At 48.2% G+C, this 27594-nt stretch overlaps 1 protein-coding gene and 1 non-coding gene across 3 annotated transcripts; both read left to right on the top strand.

Moving 5' to 3' along the window:
• The first annotated feature begins 83 nt into the window (after window positions 1-83).
• Window positions 84-26909, top strand: Odad4 (outer dynein arm docking complex subunit 4). 2 transcript variants are annotated; one of them, XM_047543337.1, is made up of 12 exons: window positions 84-279; window positions 2869-3000; window positions 3249-3399; window positions 4311-4372; window positions 4639-4804; window positions 7996-8220; window positions 8409-8616; window positions 14291-14377; window positions 17747-17943; window positions 20322-20422; window positions 24133-24208; window positions 26260-26909. In XM_047543337.1, the coding sequence occupies exons 1-12, from the start codon at window positions 166-168 to the stop codon at window positions 26715-26717; spliced, it is 1977 nt and encodes a 658-aa protein (XP_047399293.1). In that variant the 5' UTR covers window positions 84-165; the 3' UTR covers window positions 26718-26909. The 2 variants fall into 2 exon arrangements, with proteins under 2 accessions (XP_047399293.1, XP_047399294.1); XM_047543338.1 differs by lacking the exon at window positions 84-279 and having other exon boundaries at window positions 2882-3012.
• Trnaa-cgc (transfer RNA alanine (anticodon CGC)) lies at window positions 13196-13274 on the top strand. Its single transcript has one exon. It is a non-coding gene; the product is annotated as a tRNA-Ala (tRNA).
• Window positions 26910-27594: the final 685 nt, after the last annotated feature.

Genomic DNA, 27594 nt, shown 5'->3' with positions numbered 1-27594 from the left:
GGAGGGCTGTGCCGGGGATCCGGACTCCGCCGGAGTCAGGGGCGGGACCGGAAGTCAGTCTCTGTCTCTCGGTTGCTAAGAGACGAATCTTATACAAGCTAGGCAGAAGTTCTGCAGCTTCTTCTCCTCCCTCTCTCCGCTTCAGCGTCTCCAAAGGCGGTCACCATGTTGGAATCTGAAACTGAGACCTTGCGAAGTACCTTTCCCTCTTACATGGCAGAGGGCGAGCGGCTCTACCTACGCGGGGAATTCTCTAAAGCCGCGCAGAGCTTCAGCAACGTGAGTTGCTCTCTGAACCTATCCATCATCCTTAACCACTTTCAATTACCGGTACCGCTGAGGTCCAGATGTTGCGTGGAGGACACTGTTATGTCTAATACTGATTCCTGACTGATGCACCCCTATCATAGTTAGGCCCGGTGCTTGGTCATTTTCTCCCAGTTTCCACTTGCGTTCTTCATTCTCTGCACTACCAGTGACCTCTCCCTTTACTTTTACTTAAATGTCTTGTGATTAACTGACCTTTCATAGAGCAGTCCCGATTTCCCATCATTGGCCCGAGTTTGGTTGGGAGATGCATGTAGAAGCTCCGAAGTGTCCGGCGCACAGATGCTCATAAAAAGTAAAATAATCAGCATTATTACAGTAACCTTGGTAAAAATCACACCACCACATCCTAAGGAGATTGGATGCTGTTTCAGGATACCAGACTCACTGCCAAGCACAACACATGCCGGATGAGGGAGGTGCAGGTGCTATTGTTACTTCATTTATACATTAGGAAACTGATAAAGAAGTTGAGCAACATGTTTAAGGTTACTGAACTGGCAGAGTAAGAGAATAAGGCTCCAAAGCTAGGCACTCAGACTCCTACTGATACTGAGGATACTGAGACCCTATCCACCAGGTAGTACATTGGCACGAGTCAACTGTAAGGGTTTTTTTGGTTTTTGGGTTTTTTTGTACCAGGAATTTAACCCAGAGGCACTTAACCACTGAGCCACATCCCCAGCCCTTTCCACCCCTGGCTCTGTAAGATCTTCCTAACGCTATTAGCCTACTTCTCCACTCCCCACCCCACAGTGCTGGGGATGGAATCCAAGACCTCAAGCATGCCTGGCAAGCACTCGACCACTGAACTGCACCTTCAGCCCATGCCCCGCTCCTTATTCCAAATGATAGCCCACAAACCCATTCCAAGACTTCTCCTGAAGTCAAGCTTCTCAATTGCTACCTAAAGTCTTTTGTCCCTTTTAACCACCAACCACACCCTAGAACCAGAAATGATGGGTGAACAATTGAGTTTGGGAACCCTACCCCCACCCGTTTTCCTCTTGCTGGACTGCATCCCATCCTGGAGAAGCCCAGGCAAAAAGAAAAGATGGCCCCAAGGGAAGGTAGCCTTGCATGAGAAGTGGTCTCATTCCAAGAAAGACAGTAGTTACTTCCTCTTCTTAGAAAAGTAGAAAGATCTTAGAAAGGGGTGGATACAGTCTGATGTCCCAGGAAGGACAGTACAGCACAGACTATGGTAATGATCTCAAACAGAAGAAGATAGGACATGAGAAGCGGAACCAATGCCCACCCCCACTTTAGGAGACCCAGTCACAATTTCAGTTTTCCTGACATTTTCATCTTAATCCCCTGAAATAGCAACGATTCTCAGTTAGTTACATTGAAAGAAAAGGATTGAGCCAGGTATGGTGGTGTGCACCTATAATCTCAGCTACTCAGGAGTCTGAGGCATGAGCATCATGCATGGGTTTGAGGCCAGCCCAGGCAATTTAGGGAGACCCTGTCTCAAAATTTAAAAAGCCAGAGATGGTGATACATGCCTGTTACCCCAGAGATTTAGAAGTCTGAGGCAGGAGGATTGGAAGTTCGAGGCCAATCTCAGCAATTTAGGGATGCCCAAAGCAATTCATGAGACCCTGTCTGAAAATAAAGAATAAAAAGCGCTGGGGATGTAGCTCAGTGGCAAAGCAGCCCTGGATTCAATACCCAGTACCTAAAATTAAATTATGTAGCTCAGTGGTAGCATGTGCAAACCCCTAGATTCCACCCCCGGTACCACCAGGGAGAAGAAAAAGAAAGAAAGAAGAAAAGGCTAGTATTCCAGCATAGTAGCACATGCCTGCAATCCCAGTGACTCAAGAGACTCAGACAGGAGGATCTCAAGTTTGAGTGTAGCCTCAGCAATTTAGCAAGGCCAAAAAAAATAAAAAGAGGGCTGGAGATATAACTCAGTTGGTAGTGTGCTTGCCTCGCACACACAAGGCCTTGGGTTCAATCCCCAGCACCACAAATAAATAAATAAATAAATAAATAAATAAATAAATAAATAAAAATAAAAAGACCTGGAGATGTGGCTGAGTGGTAAACTACCCCTGGGTTCAATCCCTGGGGCAAAAAAAAAAAGGCTAGTGGAATGGATAACCCAAGTTGCAGATTGTCCTAAAATCTATTTTGTTTGTCTTCACCTTTGAAATTTATTTTGAGAGTGTTATGCAGTTATTTCAGGTTTGTGATTGAATTTGGCATGCACAAAAAATCATGTGTTTTTTTTCACCAGAGCGGACTAGAGGGATTTTGAGCTTTGGCAGAAAATACCTCCACAGAGTAGCATCTTCCCATATCTCAACCAGTGGCTTCCACAATAGCTGTGATTCAACTCTCTTCAAGATAATCCACATACAGGTCAATGTGCTCAAGTTGACTGAGCAAAGATCAGTGTTAAGGCACAGAGGCCTGGCTGCTGACCTGAAGACTCTCCTTGAAACTCTGTAGGAGGTTAGGGCTGCACTTCCCAGGTCGAGCTGCTACCTTGCTCTTCCTGGTGCCTGCCAATCTCACTGGTTCCCTTCTCAGGCTCTTCACCTTCAGAATGGAGACAAGAACTGCCTGGTTGCCCGCTCTAAGTGCTACCTGAAGATGGGAGACTTGGAGAAATCCCTGAAGGATGCTGAGGCTTCCCTCCAGAGCGACCCGACTTTCTGCAAGGTGACTAGCTAGGTGGGACAACTCTATCTTGCTTTCACTACTGCCATTTTCTGCAGCAGCCTGTGGTTACCAGTAGTTGAAGAATCAGCCAGACTGCTTGGCATTTGATGCCATGTTCTCTTCACAGGTCACGTGCCTGCCCTCTCTATTCCAACCTTGACCCTCAACCCAGTACGCTTCTGTTCTGCCATATCTGAGTCCTGTAAGGCCTTGTCTGTTCACCTTGATTTGAGTTTCTCTCCTTCCAGGGAATTTTGCAAAAGGCGGAGACACTGTACACCATGGGAGACTTTGAGTTTGCCTTGGTATTCTATCATCGAGGCTACAAATTGCGACCTGATCGGGAATTCAAAGTTGGAATTCAGAAAGCCCAGGAAGCCATCAACAACTCAGTGGGAAGTGAGTGAGCACAGGGCCTCTGCCCTTGTCTAAGAAGGCTCCCAGAATCCCTAGGTTTAGCGGAAGGGCTGAGGTTTGGTAGATGGGCAACCAGCACCAGGCTTCCTGGGAGTCTCATACTTGGATTCAGCTATTGTTGATGTTGTCAGGTATTAGAAACTGTCCACTGGGCTATAATCCCAGTGGCTCAGGAGACTGAGGCAAGAGGATCATGAGTTCAAAGCCAGTCTCAGCAACTTAGCAAGGCCCTAAGCAACTTAGCGAGGCCCTAAGCAACTTAGCAAGACCCTGTCTTTAAATAAAATATTTAAAAGATCTGGGGGGTGTGGCATAGTAGTTAACATTCCTAAAAAAAAAAAGAAGAAAGGAAGAAAGAAACTGCCTTCTGGGAGAACCAGCTCCTGATCCACTGTGTTGAGTACTACAGTATCTTGTTTTCTTCAAAGCCACCTTAGAAGGATTGTTGTGAAGTAGGCCTGTCTTTAGCCTGGAGTCATAGGATAAAGCCAGGTCCTGAGTCCAGCCTTCCCAAGGCCCTGGCTTCCTCCCTCAACACATATGTACCAAGGACTGTTTCTCACTCATCAGTTCAGTAGCAAGAGGAGGAGGGAGGTAAGTGAGAACTTGCCACTACGGGTAGCAGAGTGTGGAAACGACACAGAACAGACTCCCCTGTGCTCATGGTCACCCTTTATTTGGAAATCTGGCTGTTGTGGCCTTGGGCTAGCAAGGGGTGTTTGGTACTGTTGTACCAAACATCCTGCACTGTTTGCTTGCCACATTGGCGCGGGGCCTGCTCTGCCACAGCCTCCACTATCCCCCTGCCAAATGCAGCCATTTCCAAATAAAATATGTAATAGGTCATGCCTGAAAGACTTGGCCAACCTGAGCTCCAGCTTCTGTCCTTACAGGTCCTTCTTCCATTAAGCTGGAGAACAAAGGGGACCTGTCCTTCTTAAGCAAGCAGGCTGAGGTAAGGTTCCTGGTTCTGAGGCCATGTGTGCCTGTGTCTAGTGGCACTCTTGCCTGGGAATGATTAACTCCTGCCCATCATGGGATTCTGCCCCAACTCTAGAGGGAGGGGTCCTGTGCGGCTAGCCATTGCCCCATCAGGCATATTTCATGGTCCTCAACCCACCTAGAGGTCCTGGAGGAGGAATAGGGAATCATAGACTCTGAGGCCATGGCTGGGGTCTGTGTTCCTTGCTGAGACTGATGAGTGTCACTCCATTTTTACAGAGTATGAAGGCCCAGCAGAAGCCTCATCCTATTAAGCAACTCTCACACAACGTCAAGAGAGAATCCAAGCGGAGGGGCTCACTCAAGAGCGAGAAGACTATCCGCCAATTGTTGGGGGAGCTCTACGTGGACAAGGAGTATTTGGAGAAGCTCCTACTGGATGAAGGTTTCAGACCCTTTCTTGGCAATGGGGACCTGAGACAAAGGAAATCTGGGGTGGATGCTTAATGCTTGAACCAGAAACAGAGACTGTTGTATAATATTAACTGACATGTACCTGTAGATGGGTTTTTACTAGTATTCTCATTTTACAGATAAGGAAACCGAGGTCACACATAGATGGGCAATGACATGACTCATGTTTGGATCCAGGAAGTCCACTTTCAGAGCCAGTGCACAATGCTATCCCAGGAGATAACAGTAGAGATTTGGGATCCTTTACTATTATATTAGTCAACTTTCTGTTGCTGTGACAAAATACCTGAGACAATCAACTTATAAGGAGATAAGGTTTAGTCTGGCTCATGGTTTCAGAGGTTTAAGTTCATGATCAGGTTCATTGTTTTGGGGCCTGTAGTGAAGCAGAATATCAAGGTAGGGAATGCATGGTGGAACAAAGCTGCCCCCCTCATGACAACTGGGAAGCAAAGAGAGAGGAAGGGGACAGGGTCTGAATATCCCTTTCAAGGGCACAGCCCCAGAGACCTAACTTCCTTTCATTAGGCCCTACCTCTTAAAGGTTCCACCAACTCCTAAGAGCACCCTTGGCTATGGACTAAACCTTCAACACATGAGCCTTTGAGGGACACTCCAGATCCAAATCATAACAACCACCATAGTCCCTGAAGGGCCATCCCTGGGTCTTCAGTCTGTACAATGGGCAAAGGAATCTGGTGGATGGGTGCTCAAATCTGAGCACATCAGTACTGCAGTGTTCTGAAACATCACCTCATCCAATCCCTCCTTTCATTGATAAGGAAATAGAATTTACCAAACGGGGAGTAACTTGTCTAAGGTGACAGCAAGTTAGAGGCAGAGCCAACACCAGAACCCAATCAACGCTCTCTCCCGACACTGTGCTGTCAATGACAGGACATAGGACAGAACCTTGAAATGCATGTCTCACAGAAACTTGGGGATGGGAATATTGGCATTAGCTAATAAGCCTGAGCAGGGTCGCCCTTGAAGCAAATGCCTTTTCTCCAGAACTGGCTTCCCAAGGTCATCTGCAGGGATTCCCCACAGGGTTCCCTGTAGAGCTTTGATGCACAGATGGCCTCATGGCTGGCACATCTCCTGGGTAATGGGCCTGAAGGCCTCCTGTACTCCAGAGGACCTGCTGTGGAAGAAAGGGGTGGCCTGAGCATTACCCCAAGTGGCCCTGCAGTGTTGCAACCTGCTCTAACCTCTGTTTGAGCAGTGGGCAGGACATAGGCAAACCACTCCACCTCCCAGCATGCACTGGCACACTTGGCACCTGGGGAATCACTGGGCACTGGCAACCTTGGCCAGGGTGTGCACTTAGACACTCCCCCCACCGACTTTCCACATTTTTTTATTGGTGCATTATTATTGTACATAATGATGGGATTTTTTTACGTATTTGTATATGCACGCAAGGTAGCGATATAATTTGGCCAATACCACTCCAGAGCACTTCCCCACTCCCTCCCCACTTCCCAACCCCTTGTCCCTTTCCTCTACTGATCTTCCTTTGATTGTCATGAGATCCCTGTCCCTCTACCTTTCTTTTCCTTTTTCCTCTCTAGCTTCCTCATATGAGAGAAAACATATGACCCTGGACCTTCTGAATTTGGCTTATTTTGCCAAACTCTGGTCCCTGACCAGGTGAGGAGCAAGCATGCATAATAAATGGATGATCTCAAGTTCCATTCATTTCCCTGCAAAAGACATAATTTCATTTTTCTTTTTGACTGAGTAGAACTCTGTTGTGTATATATACCACATTTTCTTTATCCATTCGTCTTACAGCTAAGCTGGTTCCATAATTTGGCTGTTCTGAATTGTGCTGCTATAAACTTGGGCATGCATGTGTCACTATAATATGATGACTTTAATTCTTGTATTTATTTCCACAATCCCAGAGTGCTGGGGACTCGAACCTGCATCTCCAGCATGAGAGGCAGGCACCATACCTGATGGGCTTTATGGTCTGCACTGGATGACTTTAATTCTTTAGGGTAAATACCAAGGAGTGGTATAGCTAGGTCATGTGGTGGTTCCATGCCTAGTCTTTTGAGGAACTGATTTCCATAGTTATTATATTAATTTACAGTGCACCAACAATGTAAAAGTGTTTCTTTTTCTTTATATTCTCTCCAGCATTTATTATTACTATTACTCTTATTATTATTATTATTATTAATTTTGTACCAGGGATTAAACCCAGGGGTGCTTAACCACTGAGCCACATCCCCAGTCCTTTTTATTTTTTATTTTGAGACAGGGTCTTGCTAAGTTGCTTAGGGTCTTGCTAAGTTGCTGAGGCTGGCTTTGAACTCACAACCCTCCTGCCTCAGCCTCCTGAGCCACTGGGATTACAGGCACGCACCCAGCTTTATTGTTCGTATTCTTGATGGCTGCCATTCTGACTGGGTTGAGATGAAATCTCAGTGTCATTGTGATTTGGTAATGATGTTGAACCTTTTTTTCATATTTTTGTTGGCCATTTGTATTTCTTCTTTTGAGAAGTGTCTGTTTAATTCATTTGCCCATTTTTTAATTGGGTTATTTGGGTTTTTTGGTGTTAAGTATTTTTGAGTTCTTTCTATATTCTAGACATTAAGCCTCTGTCAGAAGAGTAGCTAACAAGCCAGGTGCAGTGGCACATGCCTGTATACCCAGCGACTAGGGAGGCTGAGGCAGGAGGATTTTGAGTTCAAAGTCAGCCTCAGCAGCCATTCTGTGGGTTCTGTCTTCACATTCCTAATTGCTTTCTTTGCTGTGCAGAGATCCTATTTATTAACTCTAGGCATTATTTCCTGAACTTTAGGGGTCCTAGACACTTTCTTCTCTGAGGATACATCTTGAAAGCAGGGATCTCTGAGGACTGGGGCTCCTTAGAGAGTGGTCCACCTGCCAGCCACCCCTTCTGCTAGCTCCCTGCATCTTGCCATGCGGTTTTTATATGAAGGGAGTGCCTGAAAAGGGGAACTCTGAGCTCATCCTGGCCTAGCTAGATCCATTGTCACCACACGCTCTCTCTTTCTTCACTGTCCCTGCAGCTGCCGGCAGAGCTCCTTACAGAGGGCCCCCCAGCAGGGCCCCAAGCCTCGGTGAGGCCATCCCCTCAGTCACTTGTTCCCTCTGATGTTACCTTACACCTCTGCCCCACAGACCTCATCAAAGGCACCATCAAGGGCGGCTTGACTGTGGAGGACCTCATCATGACAGGCATCAACTACCTGGACACTCGCAGTGACTTCTGGAGGCAGCAGAAGCCAATCTATGCCAGGGAGCGTGACCGCAAGCTGATGCAAGAGAGGTGGCTGCGTGACCGCAAACGCCGTCCCTCACAGACGGCCCGTTACATCCTCAAGAGCCTGGAGGACATTGACATGTGTGGGTATACTCTCAGAGGGGCGGGACAGGTGCCTCTGCTCCCTTGCCCGGTGAGGCGGGAGCACCAGAGCAGCCTGAGCCCCAGGCTCCACTGACCTGTGGACGGTGGACACTGTCTGGGGGGAGGAGTCACCCATCAGCCATGAGGAGACTGCCCTTTCCTCCATGTCACCCGCTTCTCTTCCCAGTGCTGACCAGTGGCAGTGCCGAAGGGAGTCTTCAAAAAGCTGAGAAAGTGCTGAAGAAGGTGTTGGAATGGAACAAAGAGGAGGTGCCCAACAAGGACGAACTGCTTGGGAACTTGTACAGCTGCATAGGGAACGCCCAGATTGAACTGGGGCAGATGGCCGCAGCCCTGCAGAGCCACAGAAAGGACCTGGAGATCGCCAAGGAATAGTGAGTGCCTTCCAGGTGGCCGTGGCCCTTGGGCCTACCAGGGAGTGGGTCTGGGACTCCGTTTCAGCCTTTGGTAGTGTTGCTGGTGGCTTAGCTCCTGTTTTTTGCCCTGCACGCCTGAGGTCGATTCCCACAGAGGTAGTTGCCACCTGCCCAGGACAAAGGGTGGAGGGGGCCAAACCTAGACTGTTTGCCTTTCTCACCAAGAAGAATATAATGATTCAAAATTCCAAAGAGCTAGGGCCAGGCTTGGTGGCTCAAGCCTGGAACCCCAGTGGCAAGAGGCTGAGGCAGGAAAATCACAAGTCTGAGGCCAGCCTGGGCAACTCAGTGAAACCCTGTATCAGAAAGTGAATAAATAAATAAATAAATAGGTCTGGGGATGTTACTCAGTGATAGAGTGCCCCGAGGTTCCATCCCCAGTACCACAGAACAATAATAAAAATAATAATAATTAATGCCAAAGCTCCCAGCAGTCTGCCTTTTACAGGTCATTTTATTCTCATCTCATCTCAACAAGCTCACATTAGGGCTCAGACATACCCAGTGCTGCTCAACCTTGGGGACACAGCAGTGACTGACAGAAGGGTCATGTCTGGGGTCGTTCCCTGCAGATGTCAAACAAAAAGTCACACAGCTACTTAATTGCAGTTGTGATAAGTGTCATAAAGGAAAAGCACTAGATCCAGTGCTTTGAGAACTACCTCCCAGGAGGACTTGCCTGGGCATTGGGAACTCATGCAGCCTGTAGGAAGGCCTGAGGCAGGAGGAAGCTTACGGCTGGAAGGCACAGAGTATTGCCAGGCAAGGGAGGGGCCAAGAAGAGGCTGGAGGATGGGGGCAGGGGTGGGACCAAGGGGGTCCTGTAAGCCATGGTGCGGCTGTCAGGGAGCCCTGGCTTTGGCATCTGCGCCACCTAACTGTGGGCCCTTAAATGGGCAAAATGATAGCCCCTACCCTAGGGTGGAAGGGAGGATGAAATGTAGGCACACGTCAAAAACTTGGGCCAGTAGGGCTGGGGTGTGGCTTAGTGGCAGGGCACTTGCCTCACATGTGCAAGGGCCTGGGTTCCATCCCAGCGCTGCAAAACAAAGCAAAACCTTGGAAGAGGACCTGGCACTGAAAATAATACTATGAACTCTCCCAGAAATGAAGCTGAGGGCTTGGTGGCAGGGACCATCCCTTTGTGAGCATCCTAGTTCTAGCCTTTGGAGTCATTCTTGACTCTTCCCTGTTCAGTCCCTACTTTCTACACACTTCTGGGAACCTCATGGTCTCCCAGAACCCCATTTTCACTCAGCTCTCTGTCATGGCTGCTGCTGCTCCCACAAATCTCCAAAGGTCTGCCTTTGTCTATCAGTGCTCCTTCCCTGATGACAGGCAGTAAGTGGGCCCTCAATGCCTGTAATTGGCCCCCCAGGCTCTCTCCAAAGGCACTCCTGCACTGCCCTCCTAGAACAACCCTCCAGGGGGCTCAAATCTCCCTGAATGTCCTGCCTGCAGCCCTCTACTCTTAGCCACGCCCCACATAGTATCCCTTCTCAGTCCCTCTCTCCTTCCCTCCCTCCCTCTCCCCTTTCTTTTTCCTGCAGTACTAGAGATTGAACCTGAGACCATGAGTACCTTGGTCAGTGCTCTACCACTGAGCTACCTCCCCAATCCTTTTTATAGATTTGAGACAGGATGTCACTATGTTACCCTGGCTGGCCTTAAAATTGCCATCCTCCTGCCAGCCTCTGAGTAGCTGAGATTGTAGGCCCCAGTTCATTTCTTACCTGTCTCCACGGTGCTGAGCAGGAGTAGCATGTACTGGCATTCCGGAAGGGTAGAGGATGTGTCTTTGATTCCTGCCTTTGCCACACAAATCTGTGTGGATCTTAAGCTGCCCATCTCCTCGGTTTCCTCATTACTCATGAAGGTGTGATAATGCCAACTGACAGGGATTGCGAAGGTTAAATAAGATCCCACCATCTACCATGCACTAGCGACTCAGGTCTTTACTTCTTGCCCGACTTGGCCAAGCCAAGACTTTCATGCCCAACTGACTCCAAGGCAGTTTCCCTTTGGATGTCCCAAACTAGCGTGGTCAGATAAGAACCCATTTTCTTTTTCCTAACTTCCTACTCTGAGGTTCCCTAACCCACGAGCCACTTGCTCCCTAAGGCCAGAAGCCCAGGAGGCTGCCCCGTACCTCCCTCCCTTGCGGTTCACACCCTGGCCACCATGTCTTGTCTGTGCCTTCTGTGTTTCCCTTCCACAACTCAGTCCAGACCCTTCCCACTGTTTCCTCTGACCTGGGCTTTTTGTGAAAGACAAATCCTGTGGTTGGTATGAAATACCAGAATATCAGCACGTTGCTCAGCGCTGCTGGTGACCATTCTTAACTTATCTTGCCCTGCTGCCCCAGCCCCCCGTCTCTTTTTGATACCGGGGATTAAACCTAGGGGTGAACCACTGAGCCACATCCCCAGCCCTTTTTATGTTTTATTTTGAGACAAGGTCTTGCTAAGTTGCTTGAACTCACCATCCTCCTGCCTCAGTCTCCCCAGTCACTGCGATTACAGGTGTGCACCACTGAGCCCGGCTTGCCCCGGCCTCTCTTAACCTGGCTTTCTTGTGGTCTGGGCATCTTGTGTCCTGTCCTGGCCAAGACAGAGATCTGTCAGGTCTTGTAGCATCACGGGGTTACTGGCCTTGTGCTTTACAGCAGCCGGGCCCTAAATAGGAGTGGCTTCCCTTTCTCCAGCACTCTATTTACTAAACTGCCTCTCAATCATTCTTCAGCACTTACACAGGTGGCCTGCTTCAGGAGAGCCTTCAGGGGGCTGGCGTTCTGGCTCAGTGGTAGAGCTCTTGCCTAGTACGCGTGAGGCAGTGGGTTCAATCCTCAGCACCACATAAAAAATAAATAAAATAAAGGTATTGTGTCCATCTACAACTAAAAAAATTAAGAAGAGAGAGAAATGAGGGAGAGATAAGTGCCTAAGTAAACAGAGGCTTAACAGTGCTCCTGCTTTTAACATCCAGGAACAGGCCTCACCCAGAAGCGCTGGTCTTACAAGTGATTAGAATGAGTGACCGGCTCTCACCCATGCCTCTGATACTTACAGATTTGATTGCTTGCCTTCTCATAGCTACTAGTTCTCATTACATATGAATATTATGAATGAATTCATATATTTCAGCGTGTTTGTGCATCATACCATGACACAGGGCTCACTCTGGAAGGGGAGCCCAACCAGAGGTGCTATGGGAGCACGGGATGCCAAATGTGGCTGAGGACCCAAGGAGAGGGGCAGGCGGGAGAGGGGACTGTAGTGGGGGAACCCCAGAGAAGACAGGTAGGGCAGCAAAGTGGACACTGGGAAGGAGAAGGGCACCCAAGGCAGAGGGATGCAGTGGGATGGCGATTTGGGGAACCACACATAGCATGGCTGGGCTGTGAGCCAGGACCCATGGAGCGTGAGAGACCCAATGCCAGGCTGAGGAGCTGGATCAGCCTGCAGCTGCTGAGGCCCAGGAGGGAGCGCTTTGTACACAAGCATGACCATGTTGGCTTGACTGGCAACTGTGGTACTGAGAGTAAAGCTTGAAAGTCCCCCACCCACCGCTCCTGCTTACTTCCCTGGGTCTCATTAGAAAGTGTCCTTCAAGCCCCTTTTCTTATATTTACCTACATGCTTAGGTGTTTATACACATACACTGGATTTTGAAAGCAAAGGCAATTATTTCTGTGTTTAAGAAAAAGAATGATAACTATTCACAGTGGCATATGCCTATAATCCCAGTGGCTAGGGAAGCTGAGGCAGGAGGACCGAAGGTTCAAAACCAGCCTCAGCAACTTAGAGAGGCCCCGAAGCAACTCAGCAACATCCTGTCTCTAATAAAATACAAAAAGGGGCTGGGGGTGAAGCTCTGTGGGAGAGTGCTTGCCTAGTGTGCCCAAGGCCCTAGGTTCGATCCCCAGCATCACAAAAGATAATACACACACAGAGGGTCACCTTTCCCTTCCCCACCCGGAGAGGGGCTCTCACTGTGTTGCCCAGGCTGTCCTCAAACTCCTGGGCTCAAGTGATCCCCCTGCCTCAGTTCCTTTCCCAAGCACTGCCCTCTACGACCACACTTGGTTCCCAGGCACATTCTTTCAATGGCTTCGCAGGTTGGAGAGGGTCTGAGATTGAGGGAGAGGGTTATTATTTCATTTGTTGGGGGTGTTAAAAATCAAAATGGGGGCTGGGGTTGTGGCTCAGTGGTAGAGTGCCCACCTAGCACATGTGAGGCACTGGGTTCAATCCTCGGCACCACATAAAAATAAATAAATAAAATAAAGGTCTAAAAAAAATCAAAATGGAATCCTGCCAAAGTTCCAAGTCACCAAGCTGAAATTAAGCTGTTTATCTGACCTTATGAGAAATCAGGATTATAAACCTGGTAGGTGGCACAGGTCTGTAATCCCAGTGACTCAGGAGGCTGAGACAAGAGGATCTTGAGTTTGAGGCCAGACTGGGCAATTTAGCAAGACCCTGTCTCAGAAAACAAAACAAGTAACAACAGCAACAAGATATGGGGGCAGGGGGCTGGGGATATAGCTCAGTTGGTAGAGTGCTTGCCTCGCATGCACGAGGCCCTGGGTTCAATCCCCAGCACCACTACCCCTACCCCCCACCCCTGCCAAAAAAAAAAAAAAAAAAAAAAAAAAAAAAATATATATATATATATATATATATATATATATATATATAAATCAGGGTTACAGAGATAACTGGCCAGTTTCAACTGATAAGATAATGAAGTTCTCTTTGCTGATCCTTATACAAAAAAGATAACCTGAAGTCAATCAATCAGTTTTTTCTCTAGTGCTCTGTCTCCTTGTTCCTGTTCCAGTCTTCCCTGTGGAAGTAACTGCGCAATGGCCATTCTGCTTTTTGGTCTCCTTGTTCACGTCTGCTTTCTTCTGGACTCAGGATACAGCTCAGTGGTAAAATGCCCCTGAGTTCAACTACCCGTACCAGAGAAAGAGTCCACTTTTTTCCCCCTACTGACTTAAAACAGCACACCTTATTCTATAGTTCTGTGGGTTAAATCAATGTCACTGGGTCACAGTCACAGTGCTGTGTTCCCTGCGGAGGCTGGAGGGGACAGTCGGGTTTCCTTGCCTTTTCTGCCTTATAGAGCTGCATTTGCATCCCGTTCCCTGCTGCACCCTCAGAGCAAATGCTTCAAGCAATGGCGATTTTCTTTCTTTTTTTTTTTTTTTTTTTAAACACAATTGTAATCTGACTTTTGAACTAAATACATCATGGACTTTTTTTCATCAGTAAAAATTGCCATTGTTAGAGCACGGATAACATTTAGATTGTTCAAAATAATCTTCACTGTAATGACCGTTCACATTATTTTCTTGAAGTAAATTCCTAGAGGGGAAATTGCTGGATCAGAGGGAATCTTTGAAAGCTATTGATTGATTAGCCTCCAGGAAGATGCTGATAATGGACTCTGGGTCCCAGGGCATGAGAGAGCCAGGTACCACAGCCTTGCCAGCCTGGGCATCACCCCTCCAACTGGAACCCTGAGTCCCCGAGGCCATGGCCCTGTTTTTGCCTTTTTTTCTATTTTTGCAGTGCCTATCACAGCTGATTTCTTGTGAACAGCTTGTTTTGCTTCTTCCTCACAGTGACCTTCCTGATGCAAAATCAAGAGCTCTTGACAACATTGGCAGGGTTTTTGCCAGAGTTGGGAAATTCCAGCAAGCCATTGACACGTGAGTGACCAAAGACTGCCCTGTCCCCACACCAGGGCTGGGACTTCCTGCCCTCACACTGGGATTCTAGCCTAGGGCCAGAATACGAGGCAAGGAGACATCAGAAGACTTGGGCTTGGTTCCTGGCTCAGCTAGGTGACTATTGGCAAGCCACTCCCTCTGGCACTGGGGATCAAAGCCACAGCTTTGCACTTACAAAGCAGGTACTCTATCTACCATTGAGCCACTATTAAAGCTCTGAGCCTCCTCGATTAAATTCATAGAATTTATGGAATAGAATCAGCGTCTTCTCACGGTTTCCTATTGATCAGAATCACCTGGAGTACTTGTTAGGCCTAAGATTGGGCACTGGGCACGGTGGTGCACACCTGTAATCCAAGTGGCCCAAGAGGCTGAGGCAGGAGGATCACAAATTCAAGGCCAGCCTTAGAGATTTAGTGAGACTCTGTCTCAAAAATTAGAAAGAGCTGAGGATTAGTAAAGTTCAATCCCCAGTACCAAAAAATTTGAGGGTTGCTTGGCTTGGCTTTTCTGCTGAAAATTCTCATTCTGTAAGTCAGGGTTGAGGCTAAGAATTTTTTTTTTTTTTTTTTTTTTTTGACTGGGAATTGAACCCAGGGGCACTTTACCACTGAGTCACATCCTCAGCCTTTTTATTAATTAATTAATTAATTAATTTGTTTATGTATTTATTTTGAGACAGCGTCTCAACTTCCTGAGTTGTGGTGTCCATCACCATGCCTGGCCCCAGCAATTCTTTTTTAACAATACTCCAGGTGATTCTTACCTTGGGCGAGTTCAGAAAGTGATGGACAAAGTGACACTGTAGATTTCCTCTGAGGCTGTTCTGTGACTGTGTGGTCATGTGGACTCACTGAGAGCAGTGTCTGAACTCTCCAGGTGGCCTGACTGCCAGACTTTGATGTCCAGCCCTGGGGCTAGTTAGTTTCTGGGGCAGGGGCTGGTGGTTAGTCCTAGGGAGCCTGGAAGAACAGGCCTTCTGGGCTCACTCACCCTTCCTGGAGAGAAATAGGCCTTCAGGCCCCAGTTGCTTGATCCAAAGGCTTGTTTACCAGTTACCTTCTCTCCACACGATTCAGTTTCCTGATGGCCCTGGTGTCTGTTGCTGAAAGTGGAGGATCAGGGTTTACCCACCCATTAATATCTTGTCGTAGTAAACTATTTTATAGTAATGGGTGCTATTATTAAATATTAATTTGGAAAATAGAGAAAAGTAGAAGAAAAAAATTAGTCAGAACCACCACCAGAAGACCAGTACCTGATATTTTTGGTTTTCATTACAGTGTTTTTTCTGTGCTGATTTTTCTCTTGATATTCTTAAACATTATTGATGTTATTTCGAGTGCTATCTTTATTTTTTGTTTATTTATTGGTATGGAGATTGAACCTATGGTGCTTTACCCCTGAGTTGCATCCCCAGCCCTTTTTATTTTTATTTATTTTTTATTATTTTGAGACAGGATCTTGCTTTTTTATTTTGAGACATGGTCTTTGCTAAGTTGCTGAGGCTGGACCTGAGCTTGTAATCTTCCTGACTTGCTGCGATTACATGTGTGTGCTTAGCTCACATGCTACTTTTATTTATTTATTTATTTATTTATTTATTTTTTATCATTGATACCTTTCTTTTTATTTATCTATTTATTTTGGGTTCATCTTTCTAGGTAGAAAGAAAGATAGATAGAAGAAAAGTGAGAGTTTTCATGGGCAAAGCAATGAGTTTTTTTTTTTATGTAGTCTTTTTTTTTTATTGTAAACAAATGGGATACATGTTGTTTCTCTGTCTGTACATGGCGTAAAGGCATACCATTTGTGTAATCATAAATTTACATAGGGTAATGTTGTTTGATTCATTCTGCCATTTTTTCCCTTACCCCCACCGCTCCCACCCCTCCCCTCCCTCTGTACAGTCCTTCCTTCCTCCATTCCTGCCCCCCTCCCTAAACCCAACTCCAACCCCAACACTAACCCCTCCCACCCCCCATTATGTGTCATCATCCACTTATTAGCGATATCATTCCTCCTTTGGTTTTTTGAGATTGGCTTATCTCACTTAGCATGATATTCTCCAGTTTCATCCATTTGCCTGCAAATGCCATAATTTTATCATTCTTTATGGCTGAGTAATATTCCATTGTATATATATACCACATTTTCTTTATCCATTCATCAATTGAAGGACATCTAGGTTGGTTCCACAATCTGGCTATTGTGAACTGAGCAGCTATGAACATTGATGTGGCTGTATCTCTGTAATATGCTGATTTTAAGTCCTTTGGGTATAGGCCGAGGAGTGGGATAGCTGGGTCAAATGGTGGTTCCATTCCAAGTTTTCTAAGGAGTTTCCATACTGCTTTCCAGAGTGGCTGCACTAATTTGCAGCCCCACCAGCAATGTATGAGTGTACCTTTCTCCCCACATCCTCGCCAACACCTGTTGTTGCTTGTATTCTTGATAATCGCCATTCTAATTGGGGTGAGATGGAATCTTAGGGTGGTTTTGATTTGCATTTCTCTTATTACTAGAGATGTTGAACATTTTTCCATATGTTTGTTGATTGCTTGTAGATCTTCTTCTGTGAAGTGTCTATTCATTTCCTTAGCCCATTTGTCGATTGGATTACTTGCATTCTTGGTGTAGAGTTTTTTGAGTTCTTTATAGATTCTGGAGATTAGTGCTCTATCTGAAGTATGATTGGCAAAGATTTTCTCCCACTCTGTAGGCTCTTTCTTTGCATTGCTGATAGTTTCCTTTGCTGAGAGAAAACTTTTTAGTTTGAATCTATCCCAGTTATTAATTCTTGCTTTTATTTCTTGTACTATGGGAGTCCTGTTGAGGAAGTCTGGTCCTAAGCCAACATGTTGAAGCTCTGGACCTACTTTTTCTTCTATAAGATGCAAGGTCTCTGGTCTGATTCCGAGATCCTTAATCCATTTTGAGTTTAGTTTCGTGCATCACATGCTACTTTTAAACACCATTTTTAAGGGTTATGCCAAATTTGATCTCATTGACAGTACCAAAATATTTTAGCAATTTTGAAATATGTTAATGCTTATTAGTTCCACACCTGGACTGAAGGTTAAGAATGAGTGTTATGTATGATTACGTGAATGGTGTGAATCTACATTTCATACAACCATAAAAACAAAAAAGTGTACGATGAATCAAAATGTAGTCTGTAAAAATAAAAATAAAATAATTTAAAAAATAGATTAAAAAAAAGACTTCTTACCAGGAGGTAGAATAAAACTCATTCTTTTTTTTTTTTAATTAATTTTTTTTTTAAATTATGTGACTGATAGCAGAATTTGAAGGAAAGAAGCTGACCCTGGTTTTTCGTGTTACCAGGTGGGAAGAGAAGATTCCTCTAGCCAAAACCACCCTGGAGAAGACCTGGTTGTTCCATGAGATTGGCCGCTGTTACCTGGAGTTGGACCAGGCCTGGCAGGCTCAGAATTATGGTGAGAAGTCTCAACAGTGCGCCGAGGAAGAAGGGGACATTGAGTGGCAGCTGAACGCCAGCGTTCTCGTGGCACAGGCACAAGGTACAGGCTCGGAGATGAATACTCTACCTTTTTGAGCCTCCAGGCCCTGCTGCCACCCTTGGGCTGGCTTATTGTAAGCAAAGTTTGATTAGGGCTTGGGGCACCCCAAGAGCAAGGAGCTGTAGCCCAACATAGCATCATGCCATCCTCAAAGTTTTAGACAGTTCTGTGTTACTGCAACGAATTACCCAAGACAGGCTACTCTATAAAGAAAAGAGGTTTATATTAGCTCAGAGTTTTGAAGATTTGAGGTCCTAGCACTGGCATTGACTGGGCTCTGATGAGGGCTTCTTATTTGACTGTATCACTTCATGCCATATTGCAGTGGCAGAAGCATGTATAGGAGTAAGCAGTCACATTGACAAATAGGAAAACACAAGACTGGGGGAGGCCAAACTCAAGGTTTGGGCTCCTAACTCAAGGGACTGGGCTCCTAACACATTAATTTTTTTGTGGGGGACATTTAAACCATATCCAAACCATGGTAACAGTGCCCACGTATTGACTCTGACTAGGTACCTTTTATACAAGCATTCTTCTTGAATCATTATGGTATAGGTACCTCTCCTCATTTTAGAGATGGAGAAACTGAGGCTCTCAGAGATTCAGCAGATTGCCCCTGCTCCCTTGAAGGAGACTTCAGAGTAATGGAAATGTTCTTAAACTGGATCATTGTAACCATTGCACAACTCTATAAATGTACTAAAAATTACAACCTGGTGAATTTATGACACTGGAGATTGAACCCAGGAAACCTCTACCACTGAGCCACATCCATAACCCTTTTCAGTTTTTATTTATTTATTTTTATTTATTTATTTTATTTTTATTTTTTGGGGTGCTGGAGATCGAACCCAGGGCCTTGTGCTTACAAGGCAAGCACTCTATCGACTGAGCTATCTCCCCAGCTCCCTCAGTTTTTATTTTGAGACATGGTTCCACTGAATTGTCCAGGCTGGCCTCACCCTTACAATCCTCCTGCCTCAGCCTCCAGAGTAGCTGGTCTTTTTTTTTTTTCCGTGGTACTGGGGATTGAACCCAGGGCCTTGTGCTTGCGAGGCAAATACTCTACCAACTGAGCTATAACCCCAGCCCCAGAGTAGCTGGGATTACAGGTATGCACCACTGTCTCTGAATGAATACTGATTCTCCATTTCAAATGTGTATTTGAAAAAAAAATGTATATTTGACCTCACTTACTATGACTCTGCATATTTTCAGAATTACATTTGGATCTTCCTTTTAAAAAATTGACTTATGAACACAAGGTTCTCTTTCCCCCATGGATCCCAAAGCAATACTTGGGAAAGGGTGAATCTTGGGTGTGCACAGTTTCAAAAGAAAGCAGCAACGTCTGTCTATAATCCTCGCTACTCAGGAGGCTGAGGCAGGAGGATGGCAAGTTCAAAGCCAGCCTCAGCAACTTAGTGAGACCCTGTCTCAAATTAAAAAAAAAAATAGGCTGAGGGTGTAGCTCAATAGTAAAGTGACCCTAGGTTCCATTCCCAGTAGTGGGGAAAAAAAAAGCTGCCCAGCCTTCTCAGTGTGGAGACTTGGACGCTGACTGGCTGGTGAGCACTTTTCCTTCCTCCCTGAACTGAAGTTCTCAGGGGCACAGTCAGTCACTGACCCTACTCCAGCACGAACTGGCTGGGTGAGCTTGGACGAGCCCCTTGCTCTCTGAGTTGACTGCACGGGGCTTGGAGCTGAGGTTCCGGCAGCTGCCCCGCGGGTCACATCCAACCCTCAGTATTTGGTTTGGTGGTGTAGTTGGTAGTGTTTGCTGTTCTGTTTCCCGTACGGGGTGTTGAACCCAGCGGTGCTCTACCCCTCAGCTACATTCCCAGCCATTTTTATTTCTAATTTTGAGACAAGGTCTCACTAAGTTGCCGAGGCTGACCTGGAACTTGTGATCTTCCTGCCTTGTCTGTCCTAAGTAGCTGGGATACAGGCATGTGCCACTGCACCCAGTTGGTTTCTGCAGTGTTTCTGAAAAACTTGACCATTTTAAAAGTATGGATCTCCTCTTCCAGAACAACCTAAAGATGGAACAAGATAGGGTTGTATCCCCCACCCTGGAGACACATGATGTGTGCATTGGCCCCTACCTGGAAACCCCTTCCCTCACTGACCCCTTTGAAGGGCTAGAGTCTAAGGCTCAGGCCTGTCCCTTCCAGTTCTTGTGGGTGAGATGGGACGGGTATGTGATGGAAGGAACGGGGCTGGGCAGCTCAGTGGTGAAGCCCATGGCCCAGGACTGACTCCATCTAGCTGACTCAGGCTTCTCAGGCCCTGGGTGTGGCCAGGCAGGCCAGAGCCTCCCTCTTGGACACACAGTGTCACAGTCTCCCTGTGCTGTGCCTCCCCTTGCTTTCCAGTGAAGCTGCGAGACTTCGAGTCAGCCGTGAACAATTTTGAGAAGGCCCTGGAGAGAGCGAAGCTGGTCCATAACAACGAGGCACAGCAGGCCATCATCAGCGTGAGCCTTCGTCACCCAGCTGGGCCCTGGGAGTGGGCAGCGGGGCTGGGCGTGTGGGCCCCTGGCTCCCCTCAGCCTTCTCAGCTGGCTGCTCGTAGCTGCTTGCTATCCACGGACTGTAGAGCACTTGCTGGGCAGGCTGATGGCTTTGCAGTGTTGGCTACCACGGGCCATTTCCATAGCAACCCAGTATGCATCATTTTATTTGAAACAGAAAAAACAGAAAAAGTTTTGCAGAAAGAACGTTTTTACCTCTGCCGTGTACTATACACTCCGATATTTCGTATTGTCTTCTATTTTTTTTTTTAAGATACAGGAGCAAGCTGGGCACAGTGGCACATGCCTCCAATCCCAGCTACTCAAAAGGCTGAGGCAGGAGGATCACAAGTTCAAGGCCAGCCTCAGCAACACAGCAAGACCCTGTCTCAAAATAAAAAAGACAAAGGGCAGGGGATGTGGCTCAGTGGTAGAGCACATGTCTAACCCTCAGCACGTGGGAGGCTCTGGGTCCAATCCCTAGTACTGTGAGAATGCGGGGGTGCTCTGGGTCACGGCCTTGCATGGACGTCCCGCACTCAGGCAATCCTTCTGCCTCAGTCTCCTGAGTGGCCGAAACTGGAGGCACGTGCCCTCATCTCTGGATTTCCATTTTATTTTATTTAATGCTGCCCGAGGCCTACTAAACTGATTTTTGGATTTGCAGTTTGAAAAATGCTCCCTCGTCCAAGAGACAACAAGGAATATAGTGTGAATTCCTCCTTCCCTTGTTTCAACCCTCTGTTGGTTCCTGGTGCCTCTGGGAGAAGGTTTCTGGCTTTCGTCTGAGGGGGCAGAAAGGCCTTTGGTGGCCTCCCCGACCCTGTGCCTCTCCGGTTGTCCAGGCTGGCCATCCCCTCCCCACCCCTGTGTTCCAGCTCCAGCCAAAGCCCGCTTCCCACTTTTCCCTTTTCTTAGCAGATGCTCTTATCTTTGCCTGAAATGTTCTAAACTCCCCTTCACTTGACTAGCGTCCACTCAGCCTTAGGTTTCAGCCTAGATGTCCCTTCTTTCAAGGGGCCTTCTCTGACTTCTTGGTCTGGGTGAGGTGACATCTCTTTTCCCCAGCCCTCAATGTCCCGTGAAAGTCTATATATTAGGCTTGCCTCGACCTACTCATGAGGTGGCTCCTAGCCACATGCAGCCACTTAGGTTAGAGTTAGAGTAAGGAAAGTGTGAAATTCAGGCCTGGGGAGACAGCTCAGTTGGTAGAGTGCTTGCCTCACATGCATAAGACCCTGGGCTCAATCCCCAACACCACCAAAAAAAAAGAAAGAAAGAAAAATTCAGTTTCTCATTCACACTAGCCATATTTCAAGTGCTCAGTGGCCACATATGGCTCACGGATGCCACTTTGTACAGATCTAGAACATTCCCCTTGTTGCCAAAATCTCTAGACTATAAGTGTTAGGAGGCAGAGACCAGAAGTGAAGCCGGGGGAAACCTGGGGGTTTTTCGAGCCACCTGCTCCCAAAGGCACTTGAGGTAGAAACACAGCCTCTGTTCATCCACTTGCTACCCCACTGGAATCCCCTGACCAGCCATCTCCTGCTGTCCACTAGACCGCTGTCCCCAAGCCGTTCCTACATCAAAATTCCAGAGCCACTCAGCATGTGGCTGACCCCAGAACGCATCTGCTGGAGTGAATTAAATGGGGGCCCTACCCGTAGGGAACACGCCCCCGGGTTGAGAGCTGGCAGGGTGCATGACTGGAGGCCACACAGGGACAGCTTCAGAGAGCAGATGGAGAAGAGCAGGACCTTGGGGAAAGGGGCAGGGGCCTAAGTGACACCCTGAGAATGCTTCTGGTTGGAGCAGGGCCTCGTGGCAGGCTCTGGAAGGTAGGGGCAGGTCAGGCCAAGAACGGCGTGAACACCGAGGACGTGGGAGGCTGGGGCAGCGAGAGCCTGAGGTAAGCAGAGGAGCCCCGGCCTGGACTCGGGGGCTGTGGGGGTCACGATGGCACGGGGTGGGGTCAGCCTGCCAGCCTGGACTGGAAAGGCAGGGACGACAGGAGCGACCTGACCTACTGGGTCTTTTGAGAGGCCAGTTAGGCCAGTTTTGCTATTGGCAAGAAATCACTCCCAACGGGCCCCACGGGTCCCAGGCTGTCCCCTGTTTCCACACACCCCAGGGTGTGGACCTTCTGTTGACCTTCTGTTGAGGGGACAGCTGTCATACACATCCTGCCTGGAACTCTGACCTCTGGGGGAGAGCACCCAGGTCACTAAAGCTCTGCCGTGCGCTCCTGTGCTTCACAGTTCACATGTGGGGTCCCTCCCCCTTAATTCCCTTCTGTGTGACCACCCTGCAAACAGACAGCATGGCAATTCAGCACAGAATTCATTTATGAGCAGTAGTCAGTGTTCGTTGCCAAGCCCAAAAGTGTCTGCTGCACTCTTGGCTCACAAGAAACTGTCAGCAGGAAGATCCAAACAAAAACACAAACCAGGCACACTGGCACACATCTGTAATCCCAGGGACTCAGGAGGCTGAGGCAGGAGGATCACAAGTTAGAGGCCAACCTCAGCAACTTAGCAAGGTCCGAAGCAACTTAGTGAGGCCCTAAGCAACTTAGTGAGACCCTGTGTCAATATAAAAAATAAAAAAGACTAAGGATGTAGTTCAGTAGTACAGCACCCTGGGTTCAATCTCTAGTACCAGGGGGTGAAAAAAAAAAAAAAAGAAAAACAGAAAGAAACCCAAAAGCACAAACCCTGGTTTATGACCAACACCATGAGGAACCAGGGGAATTCAGAGTGAGAGCCCAGTGTCCCAGGAGGCAGGCTAGAAGTATTCCCAGCCAAGAGGATTTGAGGTCACCTTGAAGGCTACGCAGTAATTTGAAGGGAGTCACTTGGCTCTTAGTGTCTCCTCGTGGGACCAGGAACCTGATCCCTCACCCACCTGGATGGGCATCTCTGGGTGGGAACTTACAGGGCAGACCACTGGGACCACTGGAGGAGGAAGGCAGCCTGCCCTCCAGATGCACACGGGTGGGCACAGGGGCATGAGCCTGTAGTCTCAGCTACTTAGGAAGCCGAGGCAGGAGGATTATTTGAGCCCAGAAACTCCAGGGCAACTGGGGCAACAAACATAGGGAGACCTTGAGACCTCCGAGAACTCCATTTCAGAAAACAAAACCATAAAACAGGCCTGGGGTGTGGCTAGTGGTAGAGCACTTGCCTAGCACGCTTTACTGCCTGGGCTCCATCTCCACACTGCCAAAAAACAAACAAAAGTAAAAAGAGAGAGAGAAAGCACACAGGCTGAGCTCTCGACCCCTGTGAAACTGAACTTGAACTCAGGAAACTGCACATGTTCTGAAAGCCCCTTCTGAAGGCAGCCCGTCCCTCAACCCTTGGTCCCCACTGCGATGCCCGTCTTGCTGAGTGCTCAGAGGCTTGGATTGTCTTTTGACACTGAGTAAAGCCAAGAGTGGCTTCAGCTAAAAAGGTAGAATTAAAGGTACATGGTTAAGCCCAGGAGGAATGAATTTAACTCACCAGGTCACACATCTCTCATATCACTTAAACTAGCCTAAGCGCAGCAGGAAACCTGGGGTGGCGGGTCACACCTGAGCCCTGCCTTGGGTCCCTGGGTTTGGGCGGGAAAGGAAAAGACACCGTGGCAAACGGGTTCAGAGAGTTCACCGGCTCCTCTGCTCTCCGCAGGCCTTGGATGAAGCCAACAAGGGCATCATTGAAGAACTGAGGGAAACTAACTACAAGGAGACGTTCAAAGACAAAGGTGAGTTCTGGGACTCCCGGAAAGGGCAACTCCAGTGTCCCCATCTGTCTTCTCTCCCACAGTCCTGGCCACACTTTCTGGCAGCTCCCCCAGCCAGGGTGGCCCTGTCCACAGGGCCTTCTGATTCCGCAGCCACAGCCTTTCCCTAGGGCAGGACAGGGAGAGGGTTGGGCTCTCCAAGGGTGGGGCTCTGCGCCCATCCTGTCTGCTCCCCAGAGAGCCCGCTTTGCTGTGCTCTGGCTGCTGCACGTGGTGGCACCTTCAGACAGAGGGTCCCCAGCCAACTGGAGTGCAGAGGCGGCTATTTTGCCTAACAACTGTGCCTGGTGGCGTTCTTTTTCAGAAGGCTGCAGGGAGTAGAGGTCTTTGACTCCCTGCCTCCGGGCTGTCCTTGCCCACCGGGAAGGAGGGAGGGAAGGGGAGGCAGAGGATCGGTAAGTCCAGAGGAGCTGGGCTAAGAGTAGCAGCTGGTCTCCGTCCATTCAGGGAGTCAGGGCCTTCCCTGGGCCAGGCCTTCTTCTAAGGGCTTCGTATGCACTGACTCACTGTCCCTCCAAAAACACTGCCAAAGAAGTATATTCAGTTTAATTTTACAGATGAGGACACAGAGGCAGTGGGGTTAAAAATCCACAGTGGTTTTCAGGCTTGGCTTTGGAACCTGCACGCTTACCATGGCTCCACGCTGTTTCTGGTGACAGATGGCCCGTCTGCTTCCCTCTGTGGAGTGTGCCCCTCACCTCAGCCATATTGCAGTGGACGGTGGGGATGGGGATCCAGGAGGACAGAATCCAGTATAGATTCTTGGCTACCACCCTCCAGGCTCCAAGGCTCTGTCCCCTCTGGTCCTCCTGGTCATAGCAGCAGCAGGTTTCAGCCATATGACAGCTCTATTATCTGGCGCCTGCCATGTGGTAGCTGAAGGCCCTCAGTCAACCCTTGGAGCTGCTCTAAGAAGCCACAGGAGTGGTAGATGTGAAAAGAGAAGTGGCAGATGGGAAATGGCAGATGCTCCAAGCAGCCTCTCTACCCCTCTGCCCGCCTTGTGCTAGGGAAAGTGTCTTTTGGAGTCCTCATCCAGAAGGCCCTGCCGCCAAGGGCACTCCTGGCACTTCCTTCTCAGAACAGCAGGTGGCAGCATTGCTCGCCTTTTCACCTCCGACGGCAGAGGGCTTCTCTCCCTGACTTGGAACCTAGCCACTTCCAGAAAGAGAAGGAAGGATTCAGGAGGGGATTGGTGACTTTTCTCTGGAACTGTTAAAAACATGGAGTGAGAGTCCCTTTGGTCATAAAACAGTATCTCTAGCTGACCCTGCTGCTTGCAGCCTTTTCATATTTCCACAGGAACCCTCTTAACAAAGGAGCCTGGCACAGTGGAGAATGCCTACAATCCCAGGGACTTGGGAGGCTGAGGAGAATTGCAAGTTCAAGGCCAGCCTCAGCAATTTAGCAATGCCCTAAGCAATTTAGTGAGGTCCTGTCTCAAAAATTAAAAAGGGCTGGGTTGTAGCTCAGGAGTAAAGCACCCCTGGTTCAATCCCCAGTTGGAAGGAAGGAAGGAAGGAAGGAAGGAAGGAAGGAAGGTTGGTTTCCTAGAGACAAAGAGAATGTGGCTGAATGAGGACACCAGAGAAAAGAATCTACTGTTGTTTCCCAGCACCTACGCTACTTCTTACAAGAAAGGGAGGGAAGAGAGCATGTGCTCTTGGGTCCCACAGTCCCAGGTTCATATTCTGGCTCACTGTGTATGTGCAGTGGCCATCGTGTGACTGCTCTCTGTCAATCTTGGGTCCTTTGACTGCAAATTCCAATCAGTGACACTGTGCAGTCTCAAGATGGAGTGGTATAATCTGCACGGCACCTCAGATGCTGCCACAGTGGGGCTGGTGGGGTCGGTGAGGGATGGTCCCCTTTCCCTCCTTTTGGGAAGGGCGCCACCAACACCCAGGGAAAGAGTATGTGACAACGGTCAGTCTCAGGAGCAAAGGCCTCCGCAGACCTGATGATGACTAAACTGTCACCTCCCTTCCCTCCTCCTTCCTGCCATTTTTCAGAAGAGGGCCCTGCTGCACCGAGTGACGACAAAACAGTCGAGGCAAAGGAGAAGGAAGAGAAAACAGGCAGCGACGAATCGGAGAAGGTGGTGAAGAGCTGGGAAAGAGAGCACTCTGAGATCCACAGAGACACCGAGGAGGACGAGGACGAATTCAAGGAGGTTCCTCAGAGACTGAAAGCAGAAAAAGCCAGAAGAAGCCTCAGAGAAGATGGCAGAAGATCCCTAGGAGAAGTCAAGGCACTGCTGGCAGTGGGCAGGAGAGAGTCCAGGGAAATTTACCGGAGACCTTCGGAATCAGACCAGGAGCTTTCAGAGGGGTCAGGCAGAAAGGCCTCCGAAGGACCAGAGGAGACAGCCTCAGAAGTAGGCGCAAGAGAGGAAGAGATGGGGGAAGCAGAAGAAGACGGAAGCGTGGAAGGAGCGGAAAATGCCAAGGAAACGGGGCAAGGAGTATGAGTGAAGCCTTCCTCACTGGCACGGGCAGGAGGCTGGTATTCACAGGGGCCACGACTCTTCACTGCATTTTCAAACTGAGATGTGTTTTTGATAGGGGGGAGAAAAATGGGAAACAGGTCCCACAGGTCACTTCTACCTCCTTCTGTCACTAGTTTCTCATTAAAAATATATCTTTCACTTTTGCAAACCTTGAATCCAGCATTTTGCTTCCTCACTCCCACCCATTTTCAGAAGAGCCTCACGGAAGAAAAGAAAGGTGTTAATAAGAATCTCAGAAAGGTGAAGAAGCAGGTGAGCTCCAGGGAACCCAGAAAATTATAATTAATTAATTATTATTATTATTATTATTTGGTACTAGGGATTGAAGAGGGACACTTTACCACTGAGCTACATCCCAGCCCTTTTTTCTTTTTAATTTTGAGACAGGGTCTCAATAAGTTGCTTAGGGCCTCACTGAGGCTGGGCTTAAACTTTTGATCCTCCTGCCTCAGCCTCCCAGGTTGCTGGGATTTCAGGCATGCACCACTGTGCCAAGCTGGAAACCAGAAAGTTTTTTAGGAGAAGGAAAGAGAAAGACCTGGGAGTAGAGGTATGTCTGTCCAGCCCCTGGCCACTGCTTCGTCCTTCAAGGACCCACTGTGTGCAGGACACTGGAAGGCCATATAATAGGAAGGAACAGTGGTGGCTGGAAATGCCTCAGCCATTATCTGCCATCACACTGTGGGCTGACTAGGTCTGAAAGCAGAATGAAGTGAATTATACTGCTGACTGTTGCTCTAGGGACCCAGAGGAAGAGAGATGGCTTCTGCCATAGAATAGCAAGGGAACCTGGGAGTGGGGGCTGCACAGGGACCCCACCTCTGCCACCTCTTGGTGG

Source organism: Sciurus carolinensis, chromosome 3 (assembly GCF_902686445.1).
Source record: "Sciurus carolinensis chromosome 3, mSciCar1.2, whole genome shotgun sequence".
Taxonomy (NCBI): Eukaryota; Metazoa; Chordata; class Mammalia; order Rodentia; family Sciuridae; genus Sciurus; species Sciurus carolinensis.
The sequence above is the reverse complement of the archived record's forward strand: the minus strand, read 5'-3'. Positions and strand labels throughout refer to the sequence as shown.